We start from the raw sequence: 25,851 nt of genomic DNA, 5'->3' as shown, positions 1-25,851 counted from the left end.
GCACATACCTGCAGTAGCTTTTATTGTTTTTTGTTATTCACAAATGCTAAGTTGCTCTATAGGGAAAAGCTCTGACACTTGAATGTAGTTTGCTGCTAATCCCCACCCCAACATTTTCCTGTTGGCCCATTATTATGATGGATTGCTTTTGGTAACCAAGAAAAAAATGTGTAAGATAAAGCATGGAACATTTATTTACAGAGGAAATACAGTGGTACCTTGGATTACGAGGATAATTTGTTCCAGAAGAATGCTTGTAATCCAAAGCACCCGTATATCAAACCGAGTTTCCCCTCAGGAAATAATGGAAACTCAGATAATCTGTTACAGTGGCACTGCTAGTGTATGCAGTACCGCATGTAACCAGAGGTGGGGGGGAGGCGCCAGAGACATTTGGAAACACTCGGAGATCTCGGAGCCGCTCGGATGCACTCGGAGAGGCTCGGAGACACAGAATGTTTCCGAGTGTTTCCAAGCGACTCCAAACTGCTCAGAACGGCTCTGAGTGTCACCGGCGCTCCCGCACCTCTGGCCAAATGCGGTACTACACACCCCAGAGGCTTAAATCCTGCTTGTTTTGTGAGACAACGCTCGCAAACCGAGTCAGGATTTAAAAAATATAATAGCTTGTATTGCGAAACGCTCGTAAGCTGCATTACTTGCAATCCAAGGTATTACTGTACATGCAAATTGTGTATTTTGTATTTAATGTAGATGTAAATCCCAACTAAATGGCATTTACTTTGCTATCATAAATACCAGTAATTGATTTACCTAAATAGACGGTTTCAAGTTCTTTTTCATCCTTGTTTGGATCTCAGTAATGCATGTTTCCTGCAGTCTGTTTTCAGCCATTGCATGCCTACATGCAGATTTAAGTAGGAATGGGCTTCCAGATGGTGACAATGATGGAACCTGCCTGGTAAATGAACATCAGTACAACCACTTATAGGGATTGATTTACTAAAAAGCAAATAGACTGTGCACATTGCAAGTACAGTTGCATTCTGCATTTGGTCTAGAGTGTAGTAAATGCAGTAAAGCTCCACTTTGCAAAGAACACCCAATCACATGCAAGGAAAATTTTTAAAAAATTGCATTTTTGTTTGCACATGATTGGTTAATGGAAGTCAGCAGAGCTTCTTTTCATTTACTAAGCTCTAGAGCAAATTCCCTGGCCGAGTGCAACTGCACAGTCTATTCGCCTTTAGTAAATCAACCCCATAGCCTCCACCATTGAGCACATGTGACAGACTGACAATGCCAGCTAGGTAGTTTTCATCCCATAACAGGAAGAGCCTGAATAAGAGACTCCATGGCAGGATCAACAAGTATTAAAGTAATAAAAGCTACAGATATAAAAAGACTGAATCAATTTTGAAATTACATTAACATGCTAAAGATTCTATGAGATTTGGAGCGAGTTAGTTTACATCTACGATGCAATAAAAGTTAACAAAACCAAGGAAAACTTGAAAAAAAAAATGGTAAAAATAAATATCAGAAAAAAATAGAAGCTAATGGGAAAAGGAGAGTTTGAAGTTAATTAGGGCTGATTAGGTTTAAGAAACAGTATACATAGAAGCAAATTTTATTTAAAAATGTTTGATTTCTTTTACTGATATTATGTGCAGAACAAATAACATGCCTTTGATCTGCATATACAACATCTCTAAATAGTTTTTGACAATAATATTGCTACAATGTCTTAATCAATGAAGCCAGGAAACATTGTTTGTGGACTTCATTTATACTGCTGCTGTCTGTGGTACTGCAACAAAGACTGGGGCATGTCTGTAAAATGGTGAAGACCAGCTCATATAAGGTAAGAACCAAGCTACCTCATGTGTCCAATGTCCACAACCGATTAAAGTGTATCTTTAGCCAAAACCTTTTGAATTTTTAGATACAGTATTTTTTTCAGGGATTTATATGGCACCAACAAATATACATTGCTTTAAACATACTTAACATACATATCAGTTTCTGCCTTACTTCAAGGAGTTTACAATCAGAGGTCCCTATCTCACACGCACACACATACTAGGGTCAATTTATAAGGTGCCAATAGGCCTACAGGCATGTTTTTGAAGTATGGAAGAAATCCAGAGTGTCTAACCCACGCAAGGACATAATGCAGATAATGTCCTGCCTGGGATATGAATCGGGGACCCAAGTTCTGGAAGGCAGAAGTTAACCACTAAGCAAGCCACTGAGCTGCCCAGTAGAAAATGGCTAGAAAATGACATATTTGTTGCTGCCTGTATCTCCACTGTCGAGATTCATCCTATCTTTGTCCTGGTGACCATTGTCTCTAAATTCTAATACAGAAAATGACAGGAAATTTAAAAGAGGGAAGATCTTTCAATGGAGACACCTTTCCAGTGACATTTGTCACTTCCCCTGAGTTTGGAGAGATATTATCACACTTCCTGTTGTCACTTTGGGACATGAGATGAAGGGACATTTTCCCTAATGATACACAGGCAGCAAAAAAAGAAAACAAAAATGACAGAAGTTTTAACCATTTCCTACTTTGATCTATTGCTAGAAAAAAACTTTTGATTACAGATAAACGTTACATACTTAGCAATAGTAATACATTCAGCTAGCACCAATACAGCTTTTAGAGTGAAGGAGTATGTAATAAGCAATACCATACCTGGAAAAACTGATGGCTGGAACTGCACCTGTCCTGTTAAATAGGAAAGCATCCAAAATGATTGCCCACTGCAGTCCAACTGCTGTGATCAGAAAATTAAAAGCAACTCCACTAAATCCAAATTTCCTTAGGAAGGCAAACAGGAAGCCGACTCCAAGAATTATGATGACGTTCACATCTTGAAATGCTAGCAATTAAAAATATACATTTTTCTTTTAATCAAGTGTATGTACTTATACTCTAACAATAAAGCAAAATAAAATGCACAACATCTCTACCACTAGAAATCGTATGGAAAAGTGTAAACAAGATTTATTATTTTTAATCAGTTATAAAATAGCAAAAAATATCCCAGGCACTGAACTTTGAAAATATACAATAGGCAAAACACATTTTTACTACAACAAATCACAGGTCATTTTAACATACTTCAGTATAAGATCGTAGCAACAGGTGAATAGGTGACAGATGTTTATAGCACTGTGGCAGGTCGATCCCATGCCAATGGTCTTAGCCAGGTTTTCTGGGAAGCAAGCACATTGATGATGTAGGTGTGTGCTGGGTTTATGTTAGAGACAGAGATCGAGGTCAGTGGCCCTACCCTCCCGAGTGAGTCAGTGTGTGAAGGGAGCTGTGAGGTGCATGTCGCACCATACTGTCCAGGTCAGGACAGACAAAGGCCCGACCTGGGAGAATGTAGCAGCTGGGAGCTGCAGGAGAAACAGTCAAACTGACAAAGGTACAGCTTGTTGTGTACAAGCACTGGGACTGTGTGTTGGCCTGTCTGGAGGACCAGGATGGGAGGCCTGAGCAGTGAAGTTGCAAAGAGAGCCACGAGGCTGAATTCTATGTTTTGTTGCATTGATGGTGAGAACCCCCTGCGTGGGAAACTATTTGTGTATTTGTGTCAACTTTTTGCTTTGTTTTAAATAAAAGTGGGCAGAAAAAAGCCCTGAAACGTACTTCTAGCGTGGAGTAAACTCGCTGTTTGGCACTACCAATGAGCTACAAATTCCCCAACTTGTCACAGTACATACAGTAAAGGAAAGACTCACTTCCTCCAAGATTATATATGCATACAGACACACAGAGTTATACACATATTACCTTCCCCTTCTTGTTTTTAGCCTGGTAAATATGAGATTTTGCAAATTATTCTTTTTTCATTTCAATTTCTCGCCGGGAGATGGAACTTTAGGTGCTTTTCAGGCTAACTTTAACCGAATGCCGACCAGCGCATGACGATGTATGTCGGCACAATGACACGGCTGCACAAATGGGCGTACCTGTACGTCCCCTTTAAGACGTGGCATTGTGGGCACGCGCACGTACTCCGTGGGCGTGCCCGCTTGTCCCGCGGATTCGGTGTCCGCCGGGGGCCCGTGATCATTGCACGGAGCAGCAGAACGGGGAAATGCCTCTGTAAACAAGGCATTTCCCTGTTCTGCCTAGCAACATGACAGGGATCTACTGCTCCCTGTCATCGGGAGCAGTGATCTCTGTCATGTTGCATAGCTCCCAACTGTCCCTGATTTCGAGGGACTGTCCCTGATTTGGAGCAATGTCCCTCTGTCCCTCTTTCCCCCTCATTTGTCCCTCATTTTGGTCTGATCCATATAGTTGATTATAAAATGCACTTTTTATCTTTCAAAAAGAGTTTCCCAGTGCTAAACCTTTCATCTAATTTCTAAATTCCTGCATTTGTACATTTTAAAAGCCAATATAAAGGAATAGTAGTGGTGCAAAAAACTCCTTGTGGATTTAATTAACCTTTTTTTGGTTAATTCTCCTTTAAGGGGGTGTGGCAGGGGGGCGTGTCCTATGCCTACATACATTTGTTAGTAGGTGTCCCTCATTCCCATCTCAAAATGTTGGGAGGTATGATGTTGTAGTGAGCCCCCCCAGTTAGAATTACTCCCTAGGACACACTTAACCCCTTGATCGCCTCCTAGTGTTTAACCCCTTCCCTGCCAATGTCGTTTACACAGTAATCAGTGCATTGTTATAACACTGATTGCTGTATAAATGACAATGGTCCCAAAATAGTGTCAAAAGTGTCTGATGTGTCTGCCATAATGTCACAGCCACGATAAAAATTGCGGATCGCCGTCATTACTAATAAAAAAAAAATTATAATAAAAATGCCATAAATCTATCCCCTATTTTGTAGACTATAACTTTTGTGCAAACCAATCAATATACGCTTATTGCAAATAGCCAAAAATATGTAGAAGAATACATATCGGCCTAAACTGAGAAAGAAATTTGTTTTTTTATATGTTTTTTGGGGATATTTTTTATAGCAAAAAGTAAAAAAAAATTGCTTTTTTTTTCAAAATTGTCACTCTTTTTTTGTTTATAGCACAAAAAAATAAAAACCACAGAGGTGATCAAATACCACCAAAAGAAAGCTCTATTTGTTGGGAAAAAAAGGATGTCAATTTTGTTTGGGTGTAACGCCGCACGACCGCACAATTGTCAGTTAAATCAACGCAGTGCCGTATCACAAAAAGTGCTCTGGTCAGGAAGGGGGTAAATTCTTCCGGGGCTGAATTGGTTAAAGAAATAGCATGTTTATAGAGGTCAATGGCTTAGGCTGAAATTTACACACATACCACCCTATGATTTTTTTAAATTCTATCTCATGTATGGCTGCCCTTATAGTGTACATTATAAATGTTTGTGAACTAACTCTAGAAAATACTATAATATTTTCTATAATAATAGTCTTGTAAGTGCCATGAATTTGTATAATATGGATCACAGTTTGCTAAAAAGCATGTGACAGCTAAAAATGAAACTAAAAATGTGTTATCTTTTCTCTCCAGACCTCAGCTAAGATGAAGGTAAGCCAGACCATGCCTCTTTTTACTGAACAATCCTCCGTTGCTACTCAAGCCTCTACTGAGACTTGGAAGCTAACATGTTTCAATGATGAATGAAACTAAAAAAAACACAGCACACACAAGGAATGTATGCTGGGTTTTGAGTGTAAAGGGGTGCGTACATTTTTTTGGTAAAGATGGTGATTCAAATCAATTTTTTCTTACTGGGTCACTATGATATAACTATTTGCATAACACAAAATGTATTATTTTGCACTTATAATATATGCAGTTAAAAGACTGAACATTAGCTCTAAGTGTTTTCCCGATTCTACTATAGCAGTCACAATGGAAATTTTACAAAAATTTACAATGAAATATACTAGCTATGGCTGTTTCCATTGCCTACACTAGATTCTATATAGGAATGCTATAGGATCCCAGTGGGTTCTCATAGTAAATTTTTAGGTTCTCAGATTTATAAATATATATATATATATATATATATATATATATATATATATAATATTATATATATATATATATATATATATATATATATATATATATATATATATATATATATATATATATATATATATATATATATATATATATATATATATTATAAATATATATATATATATATATATATAGGCAGTGGTCGTCTTGAAGGTGTGTTTGTAGTCATTATCTTGTTGGAATACTGCCCTGCGGCCCAGTCTCCGCAGGGAGGGGGAATCATGATGGGGTTCATGCTCTGCTTCAGTATGTCACAGTACATGTTGGCATTCATGGTTCTCTTAATGAACATTAGCTCCCCAGTTCCGTCAGCACTCATGCAGCCCCAGACCATGACACTCCCACCACCATGCTTGACTGTAGGCAAGACACACTTGTCTTTGTACTCCTCACCTGGTTGCAGCCACACATGCTTGACACCATCTGAACCAAATAAGTTTATCTTGGTCTTATCAGACCACAGGACATGGTTCCAGTAATCCATGTCCTTAGTCTGCTTGTCTTCAACAAACTGTTTGCAGCCTTTCTTGTGCATTATCTTTAGAAGAGGCTTCCTTCTGGGAGGACAGCCATGCAGACCAATTTGATGCAGTGTGCGGCGTATGATCTGAACACTGACAGGCTGACCCCCTACCTCTTCAACCTCTGCAGAAATGCTGGCAGCACTCATACATCTATTTCTCAAAGACAACCTCTCAATATGACGCTGAGCATGTGCACTCATCTTCTTTGGTCGACCTTGGCGAGGCCTGTTCTCAGTGGAACCTGTCCTGTTAAACCGCTGTATGGTCTTGACCACCGTGCTGCAGCTCAGTTTCAGGGTCTTGGCAATCTTCTTATAGCCTGGGGCATCTTTATGTAGAGCAACAATTCTTTTTTTCAGATCCTCAGAGAGTTCTTTTCCATGAGGTGTCATGTTGAACTTCCAGTGACCAGTATGAGAGAGTGAGAGCGATCACACCAAATTTAACACACCTGCTCCCCATTTACACCTGAGACCTTGAGTCACATAACAGAAAATGGCTAATTGCGCCCCATTTGGACATTTTCACTTAGAGGTGTACTCACTTTTGTTGCCAGCGATTTAGACATTAATGACTGTGTTGGGTTATTTTTGAGGGGACAGCAAATTGACACTGTTATACAAGCTGTACACTCCTTTACTTTGTAGCAAATTGTCATTTCTTCAGTGTTGTCACATGAAAAGATATAATAAAATATTTACAAAAATGTGAGGGGTGTACTCACTTTTGTGAGATACTGTATATATATATATATATATATATATATATAGTTGTGCACATACGTTTACATACCCTAGCAGAATTTATATTTTCTTGGCCATTTTTCAGAGAATATGAATGATAACACAAACTTTTCTTTCACTCATGGTTAGTGTTTGGCTGAAGCCATTTATTATCAGTCAACTGTGTTTACTCTTTTTAAATCATAATGATAACAGAAACTACCCAAATGACCCTGATCAAAAATTTACATACCCCAGTTCTTAATACCGTGTATTGCCCCCTTTAACATCAATGACAGCTTGAAGTCTTTTGTGGTATTTGTGGATGAGGCTCTTTAGTGTAGAAAGAACAATTGTGATGCAAAAAAATAAGAACACAAGTCCGGAAGGGCCAACCCCCCCCCATTGTAATTGGTAATTTTGAAACAGCTAGAGAGACTCTGGGGGCTTGTGATCCCCACAGGAATCCCACAATAATGGAGTCAATGGTTCTGAAAATATGCAGTGTCACAAAGACTGGAGAGTTCAAGAGGATGTAGAGAAATTTAGGGAGAAAAATCATCTTAAACAAATGTATTTGTTCCATCAATGTGATCGGCAAATTCCGCCATTTCTGTACCTTCTCTCTAAAGGCCCCAATAATTAGTGACAGATTAGTCCAGAAACCGTGAAAGAGGGAGCTGTGCCACAATCCCTAAATATTTAAAAGAAATAGACAAAGGAATGGGACATTCAGATGGGAGAACCACTGCATCATCTATGGGAAAAAGAGGATGATTTTGTCCAATTAATTTGAAATCCAGAGTAATCTCCAAATTCCTGAATCAGTCTGAAGGCCCCTGAAAGCGAGAGTCCCGGATCCTGCAGATAAAAAAGCATGTCATCTGCATAGAGACACACCTGTTCATCAAACTCCCCAATTCGCAGACCCTCCCAGAGTAGGAGTAGATCTCAGCTTTACTGCCAGGGGCTCTATGGCCAGAGCAAACAGGAGGGGTGACAGCGGGCACCCCTGCCTGGTTCCCCTGGATATAGGAAAGGGGATTGAGATAATACCATTAACCCTGATTCTGACCAGTAGATCTGTGTACAGCAGCCGCACCCAAGAGATAGATCGGTCCAAATCCATAGGATTCTAAAAGGCGAAACAGGCCACTCTACACTCTCTAAAATCCTTTATTGTATCAAAGGAGACTACTACTCTTGTCCCGGAGTTGTCATGTACAGTCTGGAGGTTCACAAAGAGTCTTCTAATGTTTATCTGTGCACATCTCCCCTGGATAAAACCCGTCTGGTCCGCATCCACCAATTTTAGGATAACTGTTTGTAACCTCCCTGCAATAATTTTAGCCAGAATTTTGGTATCCACATTCATCAGCGAGATCAGACGATAGGAGTCACACTCCCGAAGATCCTTCTCACCTTTTGGGATCAGAACGACCAACGCTTCCCTTATTATAGTGTGGCAATCAAGACCATCAAGACCTGGAGATTTCCGAGGCGCAAAGGAAGAGCTCACTCCCTCCACTTCCTATATAGTGATATCTGCTTCTAAAGCAGCATTGTCTTCGTTTGTCAGCATAGGCAGGTTAATATCAGCCAGGTAGGTCTCTAAAGCCTCTCCCCCGCGCAGCAGGACACATAAAGTTCCTTATAGAATTGAGCAAAGATTTCTAGGATTTCAGCTGAGTTACAAATATCAGACCCCTGCCTGTTATATACTGTACGTTTCTAATGTACACAGGGACGTATTCTGGCCTTGCCAGGTATGCCAGGAGCCTGCTATTCTTGTCCCCAAACTCAAAGATGCGCCTTCGCTGTGCGAGTCTAAGTTTTGTGGTTTGGTCAGTCAAAACAGTATGGTATTCCCTAGTTCTTTCCTGTAGTGTCAGCAGTCTCTCTCTAGTGGGCTCCTGGACATATTCTGCTTCCGCTAGTGATACTTCTGTTTCCCTATCTTGCACTGTAGAGGCTAACTGTTTTTTGAACCTGCTCACCTCCGCCATAAACACCCCCCTCAGAGTGGCCTTAAAGGCTTCCCATTGGATATGAGGAGACCCAGCGTTTCCATTTTCAGCCCAGAAGTGATTAATCGCCTTAGTACACTTAATCGTCACGTATTCCTCTTGTAGCCAACTAGCCTCCATCCCCCAGTGACGGATCCCCAACTTTGGCCCTAGATTGAGTTCCAGCAACATTGGAGAATGGTCAGACAGGGCTCTAGGTAAGTAGGATACCCCCCTGACCAGCTCCATACCCTCCCCCTCAGCCAGGATAGTGTCTATTCTGGAGAGCATCTTGTGCATTTCCGAACAACAGGAGTACTCCATAGGCCCCTTTCACACTTATACGACTTGTCCCACGATTTTGTACTGCAAAATCGTATGACAAGTCATTCTCCATGATTTTCAATGACCACCATTCATATTGGCACGACTTTAAGTCGTGCCGACTTGAAAGTAGTCCCTGCACTACTTTGGTCCAACTTCTATGCGAGTTGTACTCCATAGACCTCAATGTTAAACCCTGAAGTAGCATGCAAATTGTGACTGAATAATATAGACACGACTTCAGTACGACTTTGTAAGCACAAGCCTGGCTCGCTGATCGGGAAAGGAAAACTTTTTTTTCCTTTCGCGATGAGCGACAGGCAGTGCTGACAGCTGTCTGGTATGAATCCTGAGGGGGAACGCCGCACCAAGTTTTAAATGAAAAAACCGGCGTGGGTTCCCCCCAGGGGCATACCAGGCCCTTAGGTCTGGTATGGATCTAAGGGGAACCCCTACGCCGAAAAATCGGCGTGGGGTCCCCCCCAAAATCCATACCAGACCCTTATCCGAGCACGCAGCCCGGCCAGTCAGGAATGGGGGTTGGGACGAGCGAGCGCCCCCCCCCCTCCTGGACCGTACCAGGCCGCATGCCCTCAACATGGGGGGGTGGGTGCTTTGGGGCATGGGGGGCACCCTGCGGGCCCCCCCACCCCAAAGCACCTTGTCCCCATGTTGATGAGGACAAGGGCCTCTTCCCGACAACCCTGGCTGTTGGTTGTCGGGGTCTGCGGGCGGGGGGCTTATCGGAATCCGGGAGCCCCCTTTAATAAGGGGGCCCCCAGATACTGGCCCCCCACCCTATGTGAATGAGTATGGGGTACATGGTACCCCTACCCATTCACCTAGGCAAAAAAGTGTCAATAAAAAACACAGTACACAGGTTTTTTAAGTAATTTATTAGGCAGCTCCGGGGTCTTCTTCCGACTTCGGGGGTCCTCTTCCGACTTCAGGGGTCTCCTCCCGGTGTCCTGATCTTCTGCCGGCTCCTCCGCTATCTTCTGCAGCTCAATTGCTAGCGGTGGCCTGGACTTCTGCATTCTTTTTTTCTTCCAGAGATGTTGACATGACGCTCTCTCCAGCTGGAATGGTCTCTGAACGCTCCGCAATGGACTTATATAGGCGGTGACCCCGCCCCCTTATGAGGTCACTGTCCCGGAGCATGCTGGGACTGTGCCATCATAAGGGGGTGTGGTCATCACCCGGTGACCACGCCTCCTAAAACGTCACAGTCCCAGCATGCCCAGGGACTGTGACGGCATAAGGGGGCGGGGTCACCGCCTATATAAGTCCATTGCGGAGCGTTCAGAGACCATTGCAGCTGGAGAGAGCGTCGTGTCAACATCTCTGGAAGAGAAGAGGGAAGAAGACGATCCAGAAGTCCAGACCACCGCTGGCAAAAGAGCGGCAGAAGATAGCGGTGGAGCTGGCAGAAGATGCGGACACCGGGAGAAGACGGCGGAGAGACCCCCGAAGTCGGAAGAAGACCCCCGAAGTCGGAAGAGGACCCCCGAAGTCGAAAGAGGACCCCGGAGCTGCCTAATAAATTACTTTAAAAACCTGTGTACTGTGTTTTTTATTGACACTTTTTTGCCTAGGTGAATGGGTAGGGGTACCATGTACCCCATACTCATTCACATAGGGTGGGGGGCCGGTGTCTGCCCCCCCGCAGACCCCGACAACCAACGGCCAGGGTTGTCGGGAAGAGGCCCTTGTCCTCATCAACATGGGGACAAGGTGTTTTGGGGTGGGGGGGCCGCAGGGCGCCCCCCATGCCCCAAAGCACCCACCCCCCATGTTGAGGACATGCGGCCTGGTACGGTCCAGGAGGGGGGGGGGGCGCTCGCTCGTCCCCACCCCCATTCCTGACCGGCTGGGCTGCGTGCTCAGATAAGGGTCTGGTATAGATTTTGGGGGGACCCCCACGCCGATTTTTCGGCGTAGGGGGTTCCCCTTACAATCCATACCAGACCTAAGGGCCTGGTATGCCCCTGGGGGGGAACCCACGCCAGTTTTTTTATTTAAAACTTGGCGTGGAGTTCCCCCTTATGATTCATACCAACTACTGTATGTTTTCATTTATTAATGCCAAAAATGTGGCAAAGTCGTACAAAATAGTACTGCTCCCAAATCGTGGTAAAATCGCGGCCGCCAAATTGCAGTAAAATCGCGCGACTTTGAAGGCGTATAAGTGTGAAAGGGGCCTTAAGCCTCATACACACTATCAGATTTTCTGCTGATTTTTTTCTTCAGATTTACCAAAACCATATAGTATGAGGTCAAACCTTAGGAGTTTCAATTTGTATGCAATCAGGCAGGCCCTTGCACTACATGGTTTTGGTAAATCTGAAGACAAAAATCAGCAGAAAATCTGATAGTGTGTATGGGGCTTTAGTATCAGGATGGTGAAAGCGCCAGACATCCCTAAAACCATGTGCAGATCCAATGGGGCTGGTGCCCCAGATAACGCACTCAGCCAGTCCATGGCTGAGTCCGCCACTGCATTTAAATCCCCCAAAATGAAAATCTTCCCTTCCGCTATCTTATATGTGGCCCGTAACAACATGTCATCCAAATGGGATAGCGAAAAGGGAGGAGGCACATATAAATTTACAAACGTCATGTACCTGTCCATCACCTGCACCACCAGTATAACATATCTCCCCTTAACATCAATCTTAACTGCATGTATGGAGATGAGCATAGCTTGTGTGACCAGTGTAGAAACCCCCTTAGCATATGAAGAAAAATTGGCATGGTAAGCTCCAGCAATATGGGCCCTTTTTAGAGAGAGAACCCTGGAACCCTGGAAATGAGTCTCCTGCAGAAGAATTAAATGCAGTTTATACTTTTTTTAAACAGTCAAAAATCAATGAGCATTTAAATTTGGAGTTAAGGCCTCTGACATTCCAGGCTAAAACCCTAATGCCCCATACACACGATTGGATTTTCCGACAACAAATGTTGGATGTGAGCTTGTTGGCGGAAAGTCCGACCGTGTGTATGCTCCATCGAACATTTGTTGTCGGACTTTCCGCCAACAAATGTTGGCTAGCAGGTTCTCAAATTTTCCGCCAACAAATGTTTGTTGTCGGACTTTCCGATTGTGTGTACACAAGTCTGTCGGACAAAAGTCCACGCATGCTCGGAATCAAGTACGAGCCGAAAGCGCTCGGTCTTGTAAAACAAGCGTTCGTAATGGAGATATCACCTAGGAGTAGGAGTAGTAAAAAAGTAGGCTTTTCCATTTTCCACAATGCGCAGTTTAGCAGGATATAACATACCGTAGATCAAGTTAAGATCCCTAAGACGCTTTTTTATTGGTTGAAATGAGGCCCTCTGTTTCTGAGTGGCAGCTGAGAAGTCAGGGTAAATGGATATTCAGTAGCCATTAAACTCCAGCTCAGGACCAGACCTAGCTCCCTTCAGAATATTTTCCCGGTCAAGGAAATGTAATACCTTTGCTATCATAGATCTGAGAGGTGCTCCCTTTGGGCAAGGTTAAACCGGGACACGGTGTGCCCGTTCAATAGCAAACATTTTGGTGAAAGTATCAGGAGCCATGTGCTCAACAAGCCAATTCTCCGAAAATTCTTCTGGGTGTCTCCCCTCCACCCCCTTTAGGGAACCCCACCAGCCGTATATTATTCCTTCTCATGTGATCTTCCATGTCAGCCATCTTTAAAGTGTGTTCAGAGAGGGTTTTCTTGGTCACCTGCCCAGCAGCAGTGTCCAGAGGCCTGACAGTATCTTCCAGGGAGACAATTTGATGGTCTGCAGCCTGAGCCCTTTCCCTGAGTTTCTGCATATCATGCTTCATGAATGAGAACCCCATCTTAAGTTCCCCAAAATAATCAATCAGTTTTTTCTGACATCCCTGTATGGCAGCCATTATCTGTGTAAGGCACTGTTCATCTTTACCCACCTGCCAGCTCTGACCATGCGGTCATTTAGTCTGCCCAATGATCTGCCTCTCCTCTGTACATAAGCCCTCTGGGGTCTGGGACTCACCTGGTCCGGTGGGGGAGACACTGACTGTGAATTCTCCACAGACCTCTGGAATGGCGGCCATTCCTCTTCCTCCCGGTCTCCAGCGCCATTTTGAGAGCCCCATGCAAAGCGGGCCAGTCGTTCTCCCAGCATTTTGGGCCAGAGGGGCATGTATTTGACCATCCTCTGAGGTTCCCTGGAGGTCCCAGCACACATTCCCAGCAGCTCAGCTCCAAAATCAGGTGCTGCTAACACAGGATCAGGTAAGGATCACAAGCCTGCAGCCAGAGCTGTGTTCCTGCACTCCTCACATGCTGCGCGCTGGCTCCACCCTCCAGAACCTTCACTTTACTCTACTGTAGTCAATGATAGGTCGACTTGGCCTTGTGTTTTGGTCTATTGTCATGTTGGAGTGTCTAAGTATGTCCCATGCGCAGCTTCCTGGCTGATGAATGCAAATGTTCCTCCAGTATTTTTCGATAACATACTGCATTCATCTTGTCATCAATTTTGACCAAATTTCCTGTGCCTTTGTAGCTCACACATCCCCAAAACATCAGCGATCCACCTCCATGTTTCACAGTAGGAATGGTGTACCTTTCATCATAGGCCTTGTTGACTCCTCTCCAAATGTAGCGTTTATGTTTGTTATCAAAAAGCTCAATTTTGGTCTCATCACACCAAATTACTTTGTGCCAGAAGGTTTGGGGCTTGTCTCTGTGCTGTTTGGCGTATTGTAAGCGGGATACTTTGTGGCATTTGCATAGTAATGGCTTTCTTCTGGCAATTCGACCATGCAGCCCATCTTTCTTCAAGTGCATCCTTATTGTGTATCTTGAAACAGCCACACCACATGTTTTCAGAGAGTCCTGTATTTCACCTAAACTTATTTGTGGGTTTTTCTGTGCATCCCAAACAATTTTCCTGGCAGTTGTGGCTGAAATTGTAGGGGGTCTACCTGACCGTGGTTTGGTTTCAACAGAACCCCTCATTTTCCACTTCTTGATTAGAGTTTGAACACTGCTGATTGGCATTCTCAATTCCTTGGATATCTTTTTATATCCCTTTCCTATTTTATACAGTTCAACTACCTTTTCCCACAGATCCTTTGACAATTGTTTTGCTTTGCCCATGACTCAGAATCCAGAAACGTCAGTGCAGCACTGGATGAAAGATGCAAGGGTCTGTCAGGTGTCCAGAAACTCATTGACCTTTTCTACACACAAATTACAAGCAAACAGATAACAAGTGAGGATGGTTGCCTTTAATAGCCATTCAAACCCCTTTGTGTCAACTTGTGTGTATGTTATCGGGCCAAAATCACCAGGATATGTAAACTTTTGATCAGGGTATTTTCTTTTGTCATTATGATTTAAAAAGAATAAACAAAGCTGATTGATAATAAATGGCTTCAGCCAAACACTAACCATGAGTAAAAGAAATGTTTTTGTTATTATTCATATTCTCTGAAAAATGGGCAAGAATTCATAAATTCTGCCAGGGTAAACTTATGACCACAACTGTGTGTATATATATTTTTTTATATTTTTTATTGGCTATTGATTCCTGAGCAACCCATGCTTCTCTCACAGTTCCAGTTCTTGTTCCACAGCATTATGCAGTAAGGAACACACTGAACCATGTGAGAGAAAGGTAAGTTTCTGAATTTAGGAGCACTATGCAAAGTACATGGGTGACTTTAATCTTAGGCTGCTAACAATCACCTGGTAGCAACCCATCATTTCCCTGCCTGAACATGTTGATAGATGCAAGGCAATACATGAGCATTGACATGCCACAGGTTCCTTGTTCAGTAGGGGCTTTTAAATATATTTTAGCTGTGTATCTTTGTTAAATAAAAATTAAGAATAGACCAAAAGAAGACACCTAATAATAAATTATAGTTGAGTGCATATGTGTATATACTGTAATTTACAAAGTACATATCATTTATCCATAACTGCACACAGGTCAGTAAGCTGAGTTTAATGAATAATTTACACACAGTGTAAGAATTCTTCTTCTTTTGGATCTACTTCGATGACTGTATATGAGAGTGTAGGTTAGAGCATTGATGTTTGTCTTTCTTTAATGTGTATGTCGACACGCAGGGCTTAAGAGCTAATTGCATCTTGATAGATCAGCAGGTATTCTTTTGTACTTGTGTCTCTGAGGGCTGGTTCACACCATAAAAGATGCGTCTGAGAGCTTGCATTTCTGCGCGTTCCTGCGTGGTGTGTTTAGGACAGCCCATTAACTTTAAAGAGTGCTACTGGAAACTATTTTTAAAATTGTGCCACACCAAATCGCATGGTTCTTCGGTACCATGTGTTTTGGTGGCCTCGAACACACCCATATTTGCCAGATACGTGGGTGGGGTGGGGTGCAATTAATGGCACCCCTCATGTGTCTGCGGAGGGCCAACACGCTTTTGTGCTTTGCAGGAAAATGCATGCTCTCATGCACGTTTTTGGCACCATAAATGGTGTGAACCAGAGCGCCGCACTTTTTCTCAACTGCGGGGTCCCAACTTATAATCCTGCACACGGGCCCACTGCTTATAGAAAATGCCACTGACCTGAGCTCATCATTGCGCATCTATTCCAGATGCTTGTATGTGACATCACATATATCACATACAAGCACGTGGGCTGGATTCGAGAGGTGGATCAGCAAGATGAGTGTGCCAGGACAGGTAGATGTGTCTCATCTCTGCTTCCTTTCCCCACTCTGCATATCATAGATGAGAAGAGGGTACAGCTGTGGATCAGATGAGCAGGAGGGTACAGCGGTAGGGAAAATGAGCAGGATGGGTTCAGAGGTGGGACAGAAGAGCAGGAGGGTACAACGGTGGGGCAGATGTGCAGGGAGGTACAGTGGTGGAAGAAATGAGAAGGGGCTTCAGCAGTGGGACAGAAGAGCAGGGGGGTACAGTGTTGGGCCAAATAAGCAGGGTGGATTAGTGTTGGGGCAGATGAGAAGGGGGTTCAGTGGTGGGACAGAAAAGCAGGGGGTAGAGCAGGGGGCACATGTGAAAGGAGGTGTATTGGTGGGACAGATGAGCAGGTGGTTACAGTGGTGGGGCAGGAGAGCAGGAGGAACAGAGGTTGGGCAGGAGACCAGGGGGGTACAGAGTTGAGACAGATGTGCAGGAGGTATATTGGTGGGGCAGATGAGAAAGCGGGTTACAGTGGTGGGGAAGATGAGAAAGCGGGTTACAGTGGTGGGGCAGATGAGCAGATGGGTTCAGTGTTAGGACAGAAGAGCATGGGGATATGGCAGTGGAGCAAATGTGCAGGGAGGTACAGTGGTGGGGCATATGAGAAAAGGGGTACATTGATGGGGCAGATGAGCAAGGAAGTTACAGTGGTGAAACAGATTTGCAGGTGTGAAGGTGCAGAATTTGACGCTGATCTGAGGCGTGAGTGCAGGATGTCAATTTCTCATTACTAAAGTAGTTTACAGCATTTACTTTATAAAAAATCCTTTTCGTGATTGAGAATGTGAAGTTGAAATTTTTTGGTTATAAAATCGCACCCACAATTTCTTTGAAAACATTTTTTGGCACACTGTGCTCAAAAGGTTGCCTACCCCTGATATAGTACAAAAAGACAAACAGTAGATAAAGGCCATTTAGCATCTGTACTCAAATGGATTATATTAATAGCTACACTGTTAGGTAAACGTTACAAGCATACTTATCATTTTCTTAAAGTGTAACTAAAGAAACTTTTTTTTTTAGTTTTGGATAGAGTGGAGATCGATTAAAACACCTGTTTTTAAAAAACTGACGGGCTATAACTCTCCCTTACTATATCTAAAATGAAAAGAAAATGCCTTTAGTTCTACTTTACTGACAAATGTATACACATATAGCTGAATGCCCATTGACATTATGTTTGCACCAATACCAGCAATCTTCTTGAATTCTGGATGAATCCTTCCCCACTCATCTTTTGCGAGGAAAACATGTCAGTCTGGTCTTCTTCACACTGTTGCCCATTTGTTCCTATGAATATGCTGTACCCGTCAATAGTAATAAATCGGGTCATTAAAGAAGAGCTGTCATTAAAGTATAACTAAAGGCAAAACTTTTTTTGTTTTGGATAGAGTGGAGAGGGATTAGAACCCGTCAGGTTTTTATTGCTGTCTGTAACCATGTCAAGGAGTTTCCTCCTCTCTGTTTGTCCTGTTTACCATTATTAAAAATGAAAGTAAAAGAAAATCCAAATTTTTTGGTTGTCCCCAGAAAAGTAATAGAAGGGAAATCCTCCAATGGGGACACTAGTTCTAGTGACCTGGGGGTCCCCAATGAATTCCTCTAATTTGCAGGGATTTCCTCTCACTTCCTGTTATAATGCTCCCCTACTCTATCCAAAACTTTTAAAAAAAGTGTTTGCCTTTAGTTCTACTTTAAAAGTGAAGTATGGGGTTCAGTGTTTTTGCTGATTTATACTTACCTAGGTGCATGCAGCATCGGTCCGATCTGTCCCCCGCCAGCTCTAACACTGAGAACCGAGCGATCGAACACCGTAGGTTGCTCGGTAAGAGCTGGTGACTGTCAGTCACCAGCTCTCTGCTCTGCCCCCCTCCCCCCCTCTCACTCACTGGAGCGCTGGGCTGTGGAGGGGTGGGAGCGGCCAGCTCAGGCTCACAGCAGCTTGCTTGCTGAGTGGCTGAGCCGGGTGCCAGTCCAGGCATGTGGACAGATCTCAAATTCATTGTCGCTATGTTGCCCGAGCCTGGACTGGCTCTGTGATGTCAACAGACAGCGGACTTCAACTCGCTGTCTGCTGAAAATAGGGTACAGGAGTGTAAAACGAACTGCAGTCCTGTGACCCATAGGAGAAATACAGCCAAACAAGTTATTTGCGTAATGCATACTGTAACATCCAAAGTGTAAAACTATCGCTGACATTATGTCTAGAGTTTGAGATTTGGGGGTAAGGGGAAAATTTAAAAACATAGTCTATTATTTACAGATAATTCCCTAAATTTCCTAGCTTCCTTATTGTGGTTCCTAAGATGTGATTTAGAAAAGCCCTCTAGGGTTTACAACACCTTTAAACGTGTCAGTACCCTATATTTTCCATAGGCGATGCTTTCAAAGCCCCCTGTAGGTCATCAGTTTAGCGTTATGAAGGAGGTCTGGTGTTAGAATTATTGTGCTCATTCCAGTATGCGCATCGATATGTAACATCGCAATCGCTGTTTTAGGGTGTAGGCGCACCACCGCGTGTGTTTATGTTTGCACATGCGTATATGTGGGGGTGCCCCTCAATTTTTTGGGGGGTTATGTGCAACTTAAATTTTTTACAATTAAAAAACACTTTTTTTTTAAACTTTTTTTTCATCACATAGGGGCAAAAGGTCCCCTATGTGATGATTTTTTGGTGATAGGTTTTCTTTAATGAGACATCCAGGGTCTAAAAGACTTTGGATGTCTCCCCTGTGCTCCACTGAATGTAATGCAATGCACATCGCACTGCATTACATTCTTTCATGACCAGGGAAACTTTCATTGGGGACACGAAAATTACATCACACATCACTTCCGGGTCAAAAACTAGAAGGGGAGGAGAACGGATGCTCTCCTCCCTCCCCCAAGCTTCTCTACCCAGCAGCACCCGCTATGCTGGTCCCGGGCCCGCAGATAGGCAAGCAGAGCCTGGGATACATAGCGGGGGGGGGGTGCGTGCAGGGTGTGTGCAGCATTCAGGCAGCAGCCCAGGCGCCAGGTCGAAACTTCTGGTCGCAATGGTGACCTGGCACCTAGGGTTTGTTGAGTCCTGCAGTATCGTATGCTGAAAAACAGCCCCACACCATGATGTTCCCACCTCCAAACTTCACTGTTGATGTGGTGTTTTTGGGGTGATGTGCAATGCCATTTGACCTCCAAAAAACAGTGTTTATTATGGCATCCAAAGTCTTCAATTTTGAACTCATCTGACCAGACTATATTCTCCCAGTATTTCACAGGCTCATCTAAATGGAGTCTTGCGTGGTGAACGTGAATGCAGGCCATGCAGGTTGAGCATTACTTTTGTTTTCTTTGAAACAGTTGTACCTGCTTTTTCCAGGTCTTTCTGAAGCTCTCCACAAGTGATCCTTGGCTCTTGTACAACTCTTCTGATAATTTATTTTCACTCCTCTGTCAGAAATCTTGCCAGGAGCACCTGGTCATGGCCGGTTTATGGTAAAATGATGTTCTTTCCACTTCCGGGTTATGGCCCCAACAGTGCTCACTGGAACATTCAGAAGTTTAGAAATCCTTCTGTGTGTGTGTGTATATATATATATATATATATATATATATATATATATATATATACACACACACAGTATCTCACAAAAGTGACTACACCCCTTACATTTTTGTAAATATTTAATTATATCTTTTCATGTGGCAACACTGAAAAAATGTCACTTTGCTATAATGTAAAGTAGTGAGTGCACAGCTTGTATAACAGTGTAAATTTGTTGTCCCCTCAACAATAACTCAACACACAGCCATTAATGTATAAACTGCTGGCAACAAAAGTGAGTAAACCCCTAAGTGAAAATTTCCAAATTGGGCCCAAAGGGTCAATATTTTGTGTGGCCACCATTATTTTCCAGCACTGCCTTGACCCTCTTGGGCATGGAGTTCACCAGAACTTCGCAGGTTGCCACTGGAGTCTTCTTCCACTCCTCCATGACAACACCATGTAGCTGGTGGATGTTAGAGACCTTGCACCCCTCCACCTTCCGTTTGAGGAGGACCCACATATGCTCAATAGCGTTTAGGTCTGGAAACATGCTTGGCCAGTCCATCACCTTTGCCCTCAGCTTCTTCAGCAAGGCAGTGGTCGTCTTGGAGGTGTGTTTGGGGTCTTATCATGTTGGAATATTGCCATGCAGCCCAGTCTCCAAAAGGAGGGGATCATGCTCTGCTTCAGTATGTCACAATACATGTTGGCATTCATGGTTCCCTCAAAGAACTGTAGCTCCCCAGTGCCGGTAGCACTCTGCAGCTCCAGACCATGACACTCTCACCACCATGCTTGACTGTAGGCAAGACACACTTGTACTCCTCACCTGGTTGCCACCACAAATGTTTGACACTATCTGAACCAAATAAGTTTATATTGGTCTCATCAGACCACAGGACATGGTTCCAGTAATCCATGTCCTTAGTCTGCTTGTCTTCAGAAATTGTTTGTGGGCTTTCTTGTGCATCATTTATAGAAGAGGCTTTCTTCTGGGACGACAGCCATGCAGACCAATTTGATGCAGTGTGCGGCGTATAGTCTGAGCACTGACAGGCTGACCACCCACCCCATCAACCTCTGCAGCAATGCTGGCAGCACTCATAGGTCTATTTCCCAAAAACAACCTCTGGATATGACACTGAGCATGTGCATTCAACTTCTATGGTTGACCATGGCACGGCCTGTTCTGAGTGGAATCTGTCCTGTTAAACTGCTGTATGGTCTTGGCCACCGTGCTACAGCTCAGTTTCTGGGCCTTGGCAATCTTCTTATAGCCTAGGCCATCTTTATATAGAGCAACAATTCTTTTTTCAGATCCTCAGAGAGTTCTTTGCCATGAGATGCCATGTTGAACTTCCAGTGACCAGTATTAGAGAGTGAGAGCGATAACACCAATTTTAACACACCCGCTCCCCATTCACACCTGAGACCCTGTAACACTAATGAGTCACATGACACCAGGGAGGGAAAATGGCTAATTGGGCCCAATTTGGACATTTTCACTTAGCGGTGTATTCACTTTTGTTGCCAGCGGTTTAGACATTAATGGCTGTGTGTTGAGTTATTTTGAGGGGACAACAAATTTACACTGTTATACAAGCTGTACACTCACTACTTTACATTGTAGCAAAGTGTAATTTCTTCAGTGTTGTCACATGAAAAGATATAATATATATAAAAAAATGTGAGATACTGTGTGTGTGTGTGTGTGTGTGTGTGTGTGTGTGTGTGTATATATATATATATATATATATATATATATATATATATATATATATATATATATATAGTGGACGGAAAGTATTCAGACCCCCTTACATTTTTCACTCTTTGTTATATTGCAGCCATTTGCTAAAATCATTTAAGTTATTTTTTTTCCTCATTAATGTACACACAGCACCCCATATTGACAGAAAAACACAGACTTGTTGACATTTTTGCAGATTTATTAAAAAAGAAAAACTGAAATATAACATGGGCCTAAGTATTCAGACCCTTTGCTGTGACACTCATACATTTAACTCAGGTGCTGTCCATTTCTTCTGATCATCCTTGAGATGGTTCTACACCTTCATTTGAGTCCAGCTGTGTTTGATTATACTGATTGGACTTGATTAGGAAAGCCATACACTTGTCTATATAAGACCTTACAGCTCACAGTGCATGTCAGAGCAAATGAGAGTCATGAGGTCAAAGGAACGGCCTGAAGAGCTCAGAGACAGAATTGTGGCAAGGCACAGATCTGGCCAAGGTTACAAAAAAATTTCTGCTGCACTTAAGGTTCCTAAGAGCACAGTGGCCTCCATAATCCTTAAATGGAAGACGTTTGGGACGACCAGAACCCTTCCTAGAGCTGGCCGTCCAGCCAAACTGAGCTATTGGGGGAGAAGAGCCTTAGTGAGAGAGGTAAAGAAGAACCCAAAGATCACTGTGGCTGAGCTCCAGAGATGCAGTCGGGAGATGGGAGAAAGTTGTAGAAAGTCAACCATCACTGCAGCCCTCCACCAGTCGGGCTTTATGGCAGAGTGGCCCGACGGAAGTCTCTCCTCAGTGCAAGACACATGAAAGCCCGCATGGAGTTTGCTAAAAAGACACCTGAAGGACTCTAAGATGGTGAGAAATAAGATTCTTTGGTCTGATGAGACCAAGATAGAACTTTTTGGCCTTAATTCTAAGTGGTATGTGTGGAGAAAACCAGGCACTGCTCAGCACCTGTCCAATACAGTCCCAACAGTGAAGCATGGTGGTGGCAGCATCATGCTGTGGGGGTGTTTTTCAGCTGCAGGGACAGGAAGACTGGTTGCAATTGAGGGAAAGATTAATGCGGCCAAGTACAGGGATTTCCGGGACAAAAACCTTCTCCAGTGTGCTCAGGACCTCAGACTGGGCCGAAGGTTTACCTTCCAACAAGACAATGACCCTAAGCACACAGCTAAAATAACGAACAAGTGGCTTCACAACAACTCTGTGACTGTTCTTGAATGGCTCAGCCAGAGCCATGACTTAAACCCAATTGAGCATCTCTGGAGAGACCTAAAATGGCTGTATTAGATCAAAAGGGTGCTTCTACTAAATACTGAGCAAAGGGTCTGAATACTTAGAACCATGTGATATTTCAGTTTTTCTTTTTTAATAAATCTGCAAAAATGTCAACAATTCTATGTTTTTCTGTCAATATGGGGTGCTGTGTGTACATTAATGAGGAAAAAATTAACTTAAATGATTTTAGCAAATGGCTGCAATATAACAAAGAGTGAAAAATTTAAGGGGGTCTGAATACTTTCCATCCCCTTTGTGTGTGTATATATATATATATATATATATATATATATATATATATATATATATATTAGCAGTGGACAGTGTCAGTAGACTTTGTCAGTAGGGTAGAGCATGGTGTCAGCAGAGCACTGGACATTGTCAGTAGGGCAGAGATTGATCCCAGTATTTTTTTTTATTACGTTTTTACAATTTTTATTTTTTGTACAATTTTTTAGGAGCCCTACTGGGGGCTTTGGTGAAATATAAGGGGTCTAATCAGACCCCTGATGTCTCACTTTTGAGACAGAGAAAGGGACTGAGGACAGAGTTCCTTTCTCTGCAGCTAGGCAGCAGGGTGGACCTACATCGTACAGGGTGATTAGGCACACCCTGTGCACACACCTTTGATTATTACACTAATAGTGGATCTAATTAGCAGTTTTATCTTCCTGCAGGAACATCATGCTGGTTAAATTGTATTGAAACTCTAATGCCGCGTACACACGGTCGGACTTTCCGGCATACTTGGTCCGGCGGACCAGAGTGTGCCGGACAATCCGCCCGTGTGTGGGCGGCGGCGGACTTTTCCGGCGGACTTCTTCCCAAAAGCCCGCCGGACCTAGATTTGAAACAAGTTTTAAATCTTTCCGCCAGACTCAGTTTCGGGCGGAAAGTCCGCTCGTGTGTGTGCTGGTCCGACGGAAAGCCCGCTCGTGTGTATGCTGGTCCGACGGACCAGATACGACACGAGGGCAGGGTATTGCATCTCGCGCTCGCTGCAATAGGAAAAACAAATTTTCCTATTGCGGCGAGCGCGGGACATACCAGGCCCTTAGGTCTGGTATGCATTATAAAGGGAACCCCCCCTACGCCGAAAAAACGGCGTGGGGTCCCCCCTAAAATCCATACCAGACCCCGATCCGAGCACGCAGCCTGGCCGGTCAGGAAAGGGGGTGGGGACGAGCGAGCGCCCCCCCCCCCCTCCTGAACCGTACCAGGCCGCATGCCCTCAACATGGGGGGTGGGTGCTTTGGGGGAGGGGGGCGCCCTGCGGGGCCCCCCCACCCCAAAGCACCTTGTCCCCATGTTGATGAGGACAAGGGCCTCTTCCCGACAACCCTGGCCGTTGGTTGTCGGGGTCTGCGGGCGGGGGCTTATCGGAATCTGGGAGCCCCCTTTAATAAGGGGGCCCCCAGATCCCGGCCCCCCACCCTATGTGAATGAGTATGGGGTACATGGTACCCCTACCCATTCACCTAGGGAAAAAGTGTAAGTAATAAAACACACTACACAGGTTTTTAAAATATTTTATTAAACAGCTCCGGGGGGGGGATCTTCCTCCGGCTTCGGGGGGTCTTCTTCCGGCTTCGGGGGTCCCTCCGCTTCATCTTCTCCCGGCGTCCGGTTGGTTCTTCTCCGCTCTCTTCTCCCGGTGTTCCTGTTCTTCGGCCGGCTCCTCTGCTGTCTTCAAGTAGCTCTCTTGCCAGCAGAGGTCCGGACTTCTGGGCTTCTGGGCTTCTGGGCTTCTGGGCTTCTCTTCCCCAGATGTTGACACGACGCTCTCTCCTGCTGGACTGCTCTCCGAGGGCTGCGTTGTGACTTATATAGGCGGAGACCCCGCCCCCTTTTGATGTCACAGTCCCTGGGCATGCTGGGACTGTGACGTTTTAGGGGGCGTGGTCAACATCACCCAGTGACCACGCCCCCTAAAACGTCACAGTCCCAGCATGCCCAGGGACTGTGACATCAAAAGGGGGCGGGGTCTCCGCCTATATAAGTCACAACGCAGCCCTCGGAGAGCAGTCCAGCAGGAGAGAGCGTCGTGTCAACATCTGGGGAAGAGAAGCCCAGAAGCCCAGAAGCCCAGAAGTCCGGACCTCTGCTGGCAAGAGAGCTACTTGAAGACAGCAGAGGAGCCGGCCGAAGAACAGGAACACCGGGAGAAGAGAGCGGAGAAGAACCAACCGGACGCCGGGAGAAGATGAAGCGGAGGGACCCCCGAAGCCGGAAGAAGACCCCCCGAAGCCGGAGGAAGATCCCCCCCCGGAGCTGTTTAATAAAATATTTTAAAAACCTGTGTAGTGTGTTTTATTACTTACACTTTTTACCTAGGTGAATGGGTAGGGGTACCATGTACCCCATACTCATTCACATAGGGTGGGGGGCCGGGATCTGGGGGCCCCCTTATTAAAGGGGGCTCCCAGATTCCGATAAGCCCCCGCCCGCAGACCCCGACAACCAACGGCCAGGGTTGTCGGGAAGAGGCCCTTGTCCTCATCAACATGGGGACAAGGTGCTTTGGGGTGGGGGGGCCCCGCAGGGCGCCCCCCTCCCCCAAAGCACCCACCCCCCATGTTGAGGGCATGCGGCCTGGTACGGTTCAGGAGGGGGGGGGCGCTCGCTCGTCCCCACCCCCTTTCCTGACCGGCCAGGCTGCGTGCTCGGATCGGGGTCTGGTATGGATTTTAGGGGGGACCCCACGCCGTTTTTTCGGCGTAGGGGGGGTTCCCTTTATAATCCATACCAGACCTAAGGGCCTGGTATGCCCCGCGACGGGGCTCGCAAGGTGTCAATCTCGCCGATAAAAGCGGCAAGATTGACATCCTTTTCTAGTCCCGTCGCACCTGAGTCACGTTCAAAATGAACGGACTTGTCCGTGTGTGGGCAAGTCCGTTCATTCTGAAAGTCCGCCGGAACTCCGGCGAAAGTCCGTCGGAAAGACGGGCGGACTTAGCCCGCCGGAAAGTCCGGGTGTGTGTGGGCAAGT

General features: G+C 44.7%; 1 protein-coding gene across 1 annotated transcript in view; it reads right to left on the bottom strand.

Moving 5' to 3' along the window:
* The window catches only part of LOC141128262 (RH-like protein), a 92,657-nt gene that overhangs the window by 52,910 nt on the left and 13,896 nt on the right, over positions 1 to 25,851 (bottom strand). The window contains exon 2 of the mRNA XM_073615460.1: positions 2,663 to 2,849. Coding sequence (XP_073471561.1) covers positions 2,663 to 2,849 — 187 coding nt within the window. The remainder of the gene's footprint in view (positions 1 to 2,662; positions 2,850 to 25,851) is intronic.

The sequence above is a fragment of the Aquarana catesbeiana genome, linkage group LG02, assembly GCF_042186555.1.
Source record: "Aquarana catesbeiana isolate 2022-GZ linkage group LG02, ASM4218655v1, whole genome shotgun sequence".
Classification (NCBI taxonomy): Eukaryota; Metazoa; Chordata; class Amphibia; order Anura; family Ranidae; genus Aquarana; species Aquarana catesbeiana.
The sequence above is the reverse complement of the archived record's forward strand: the minus strand, read 5'-3'. Positions and strand labels throughout refer to the sequence as shown.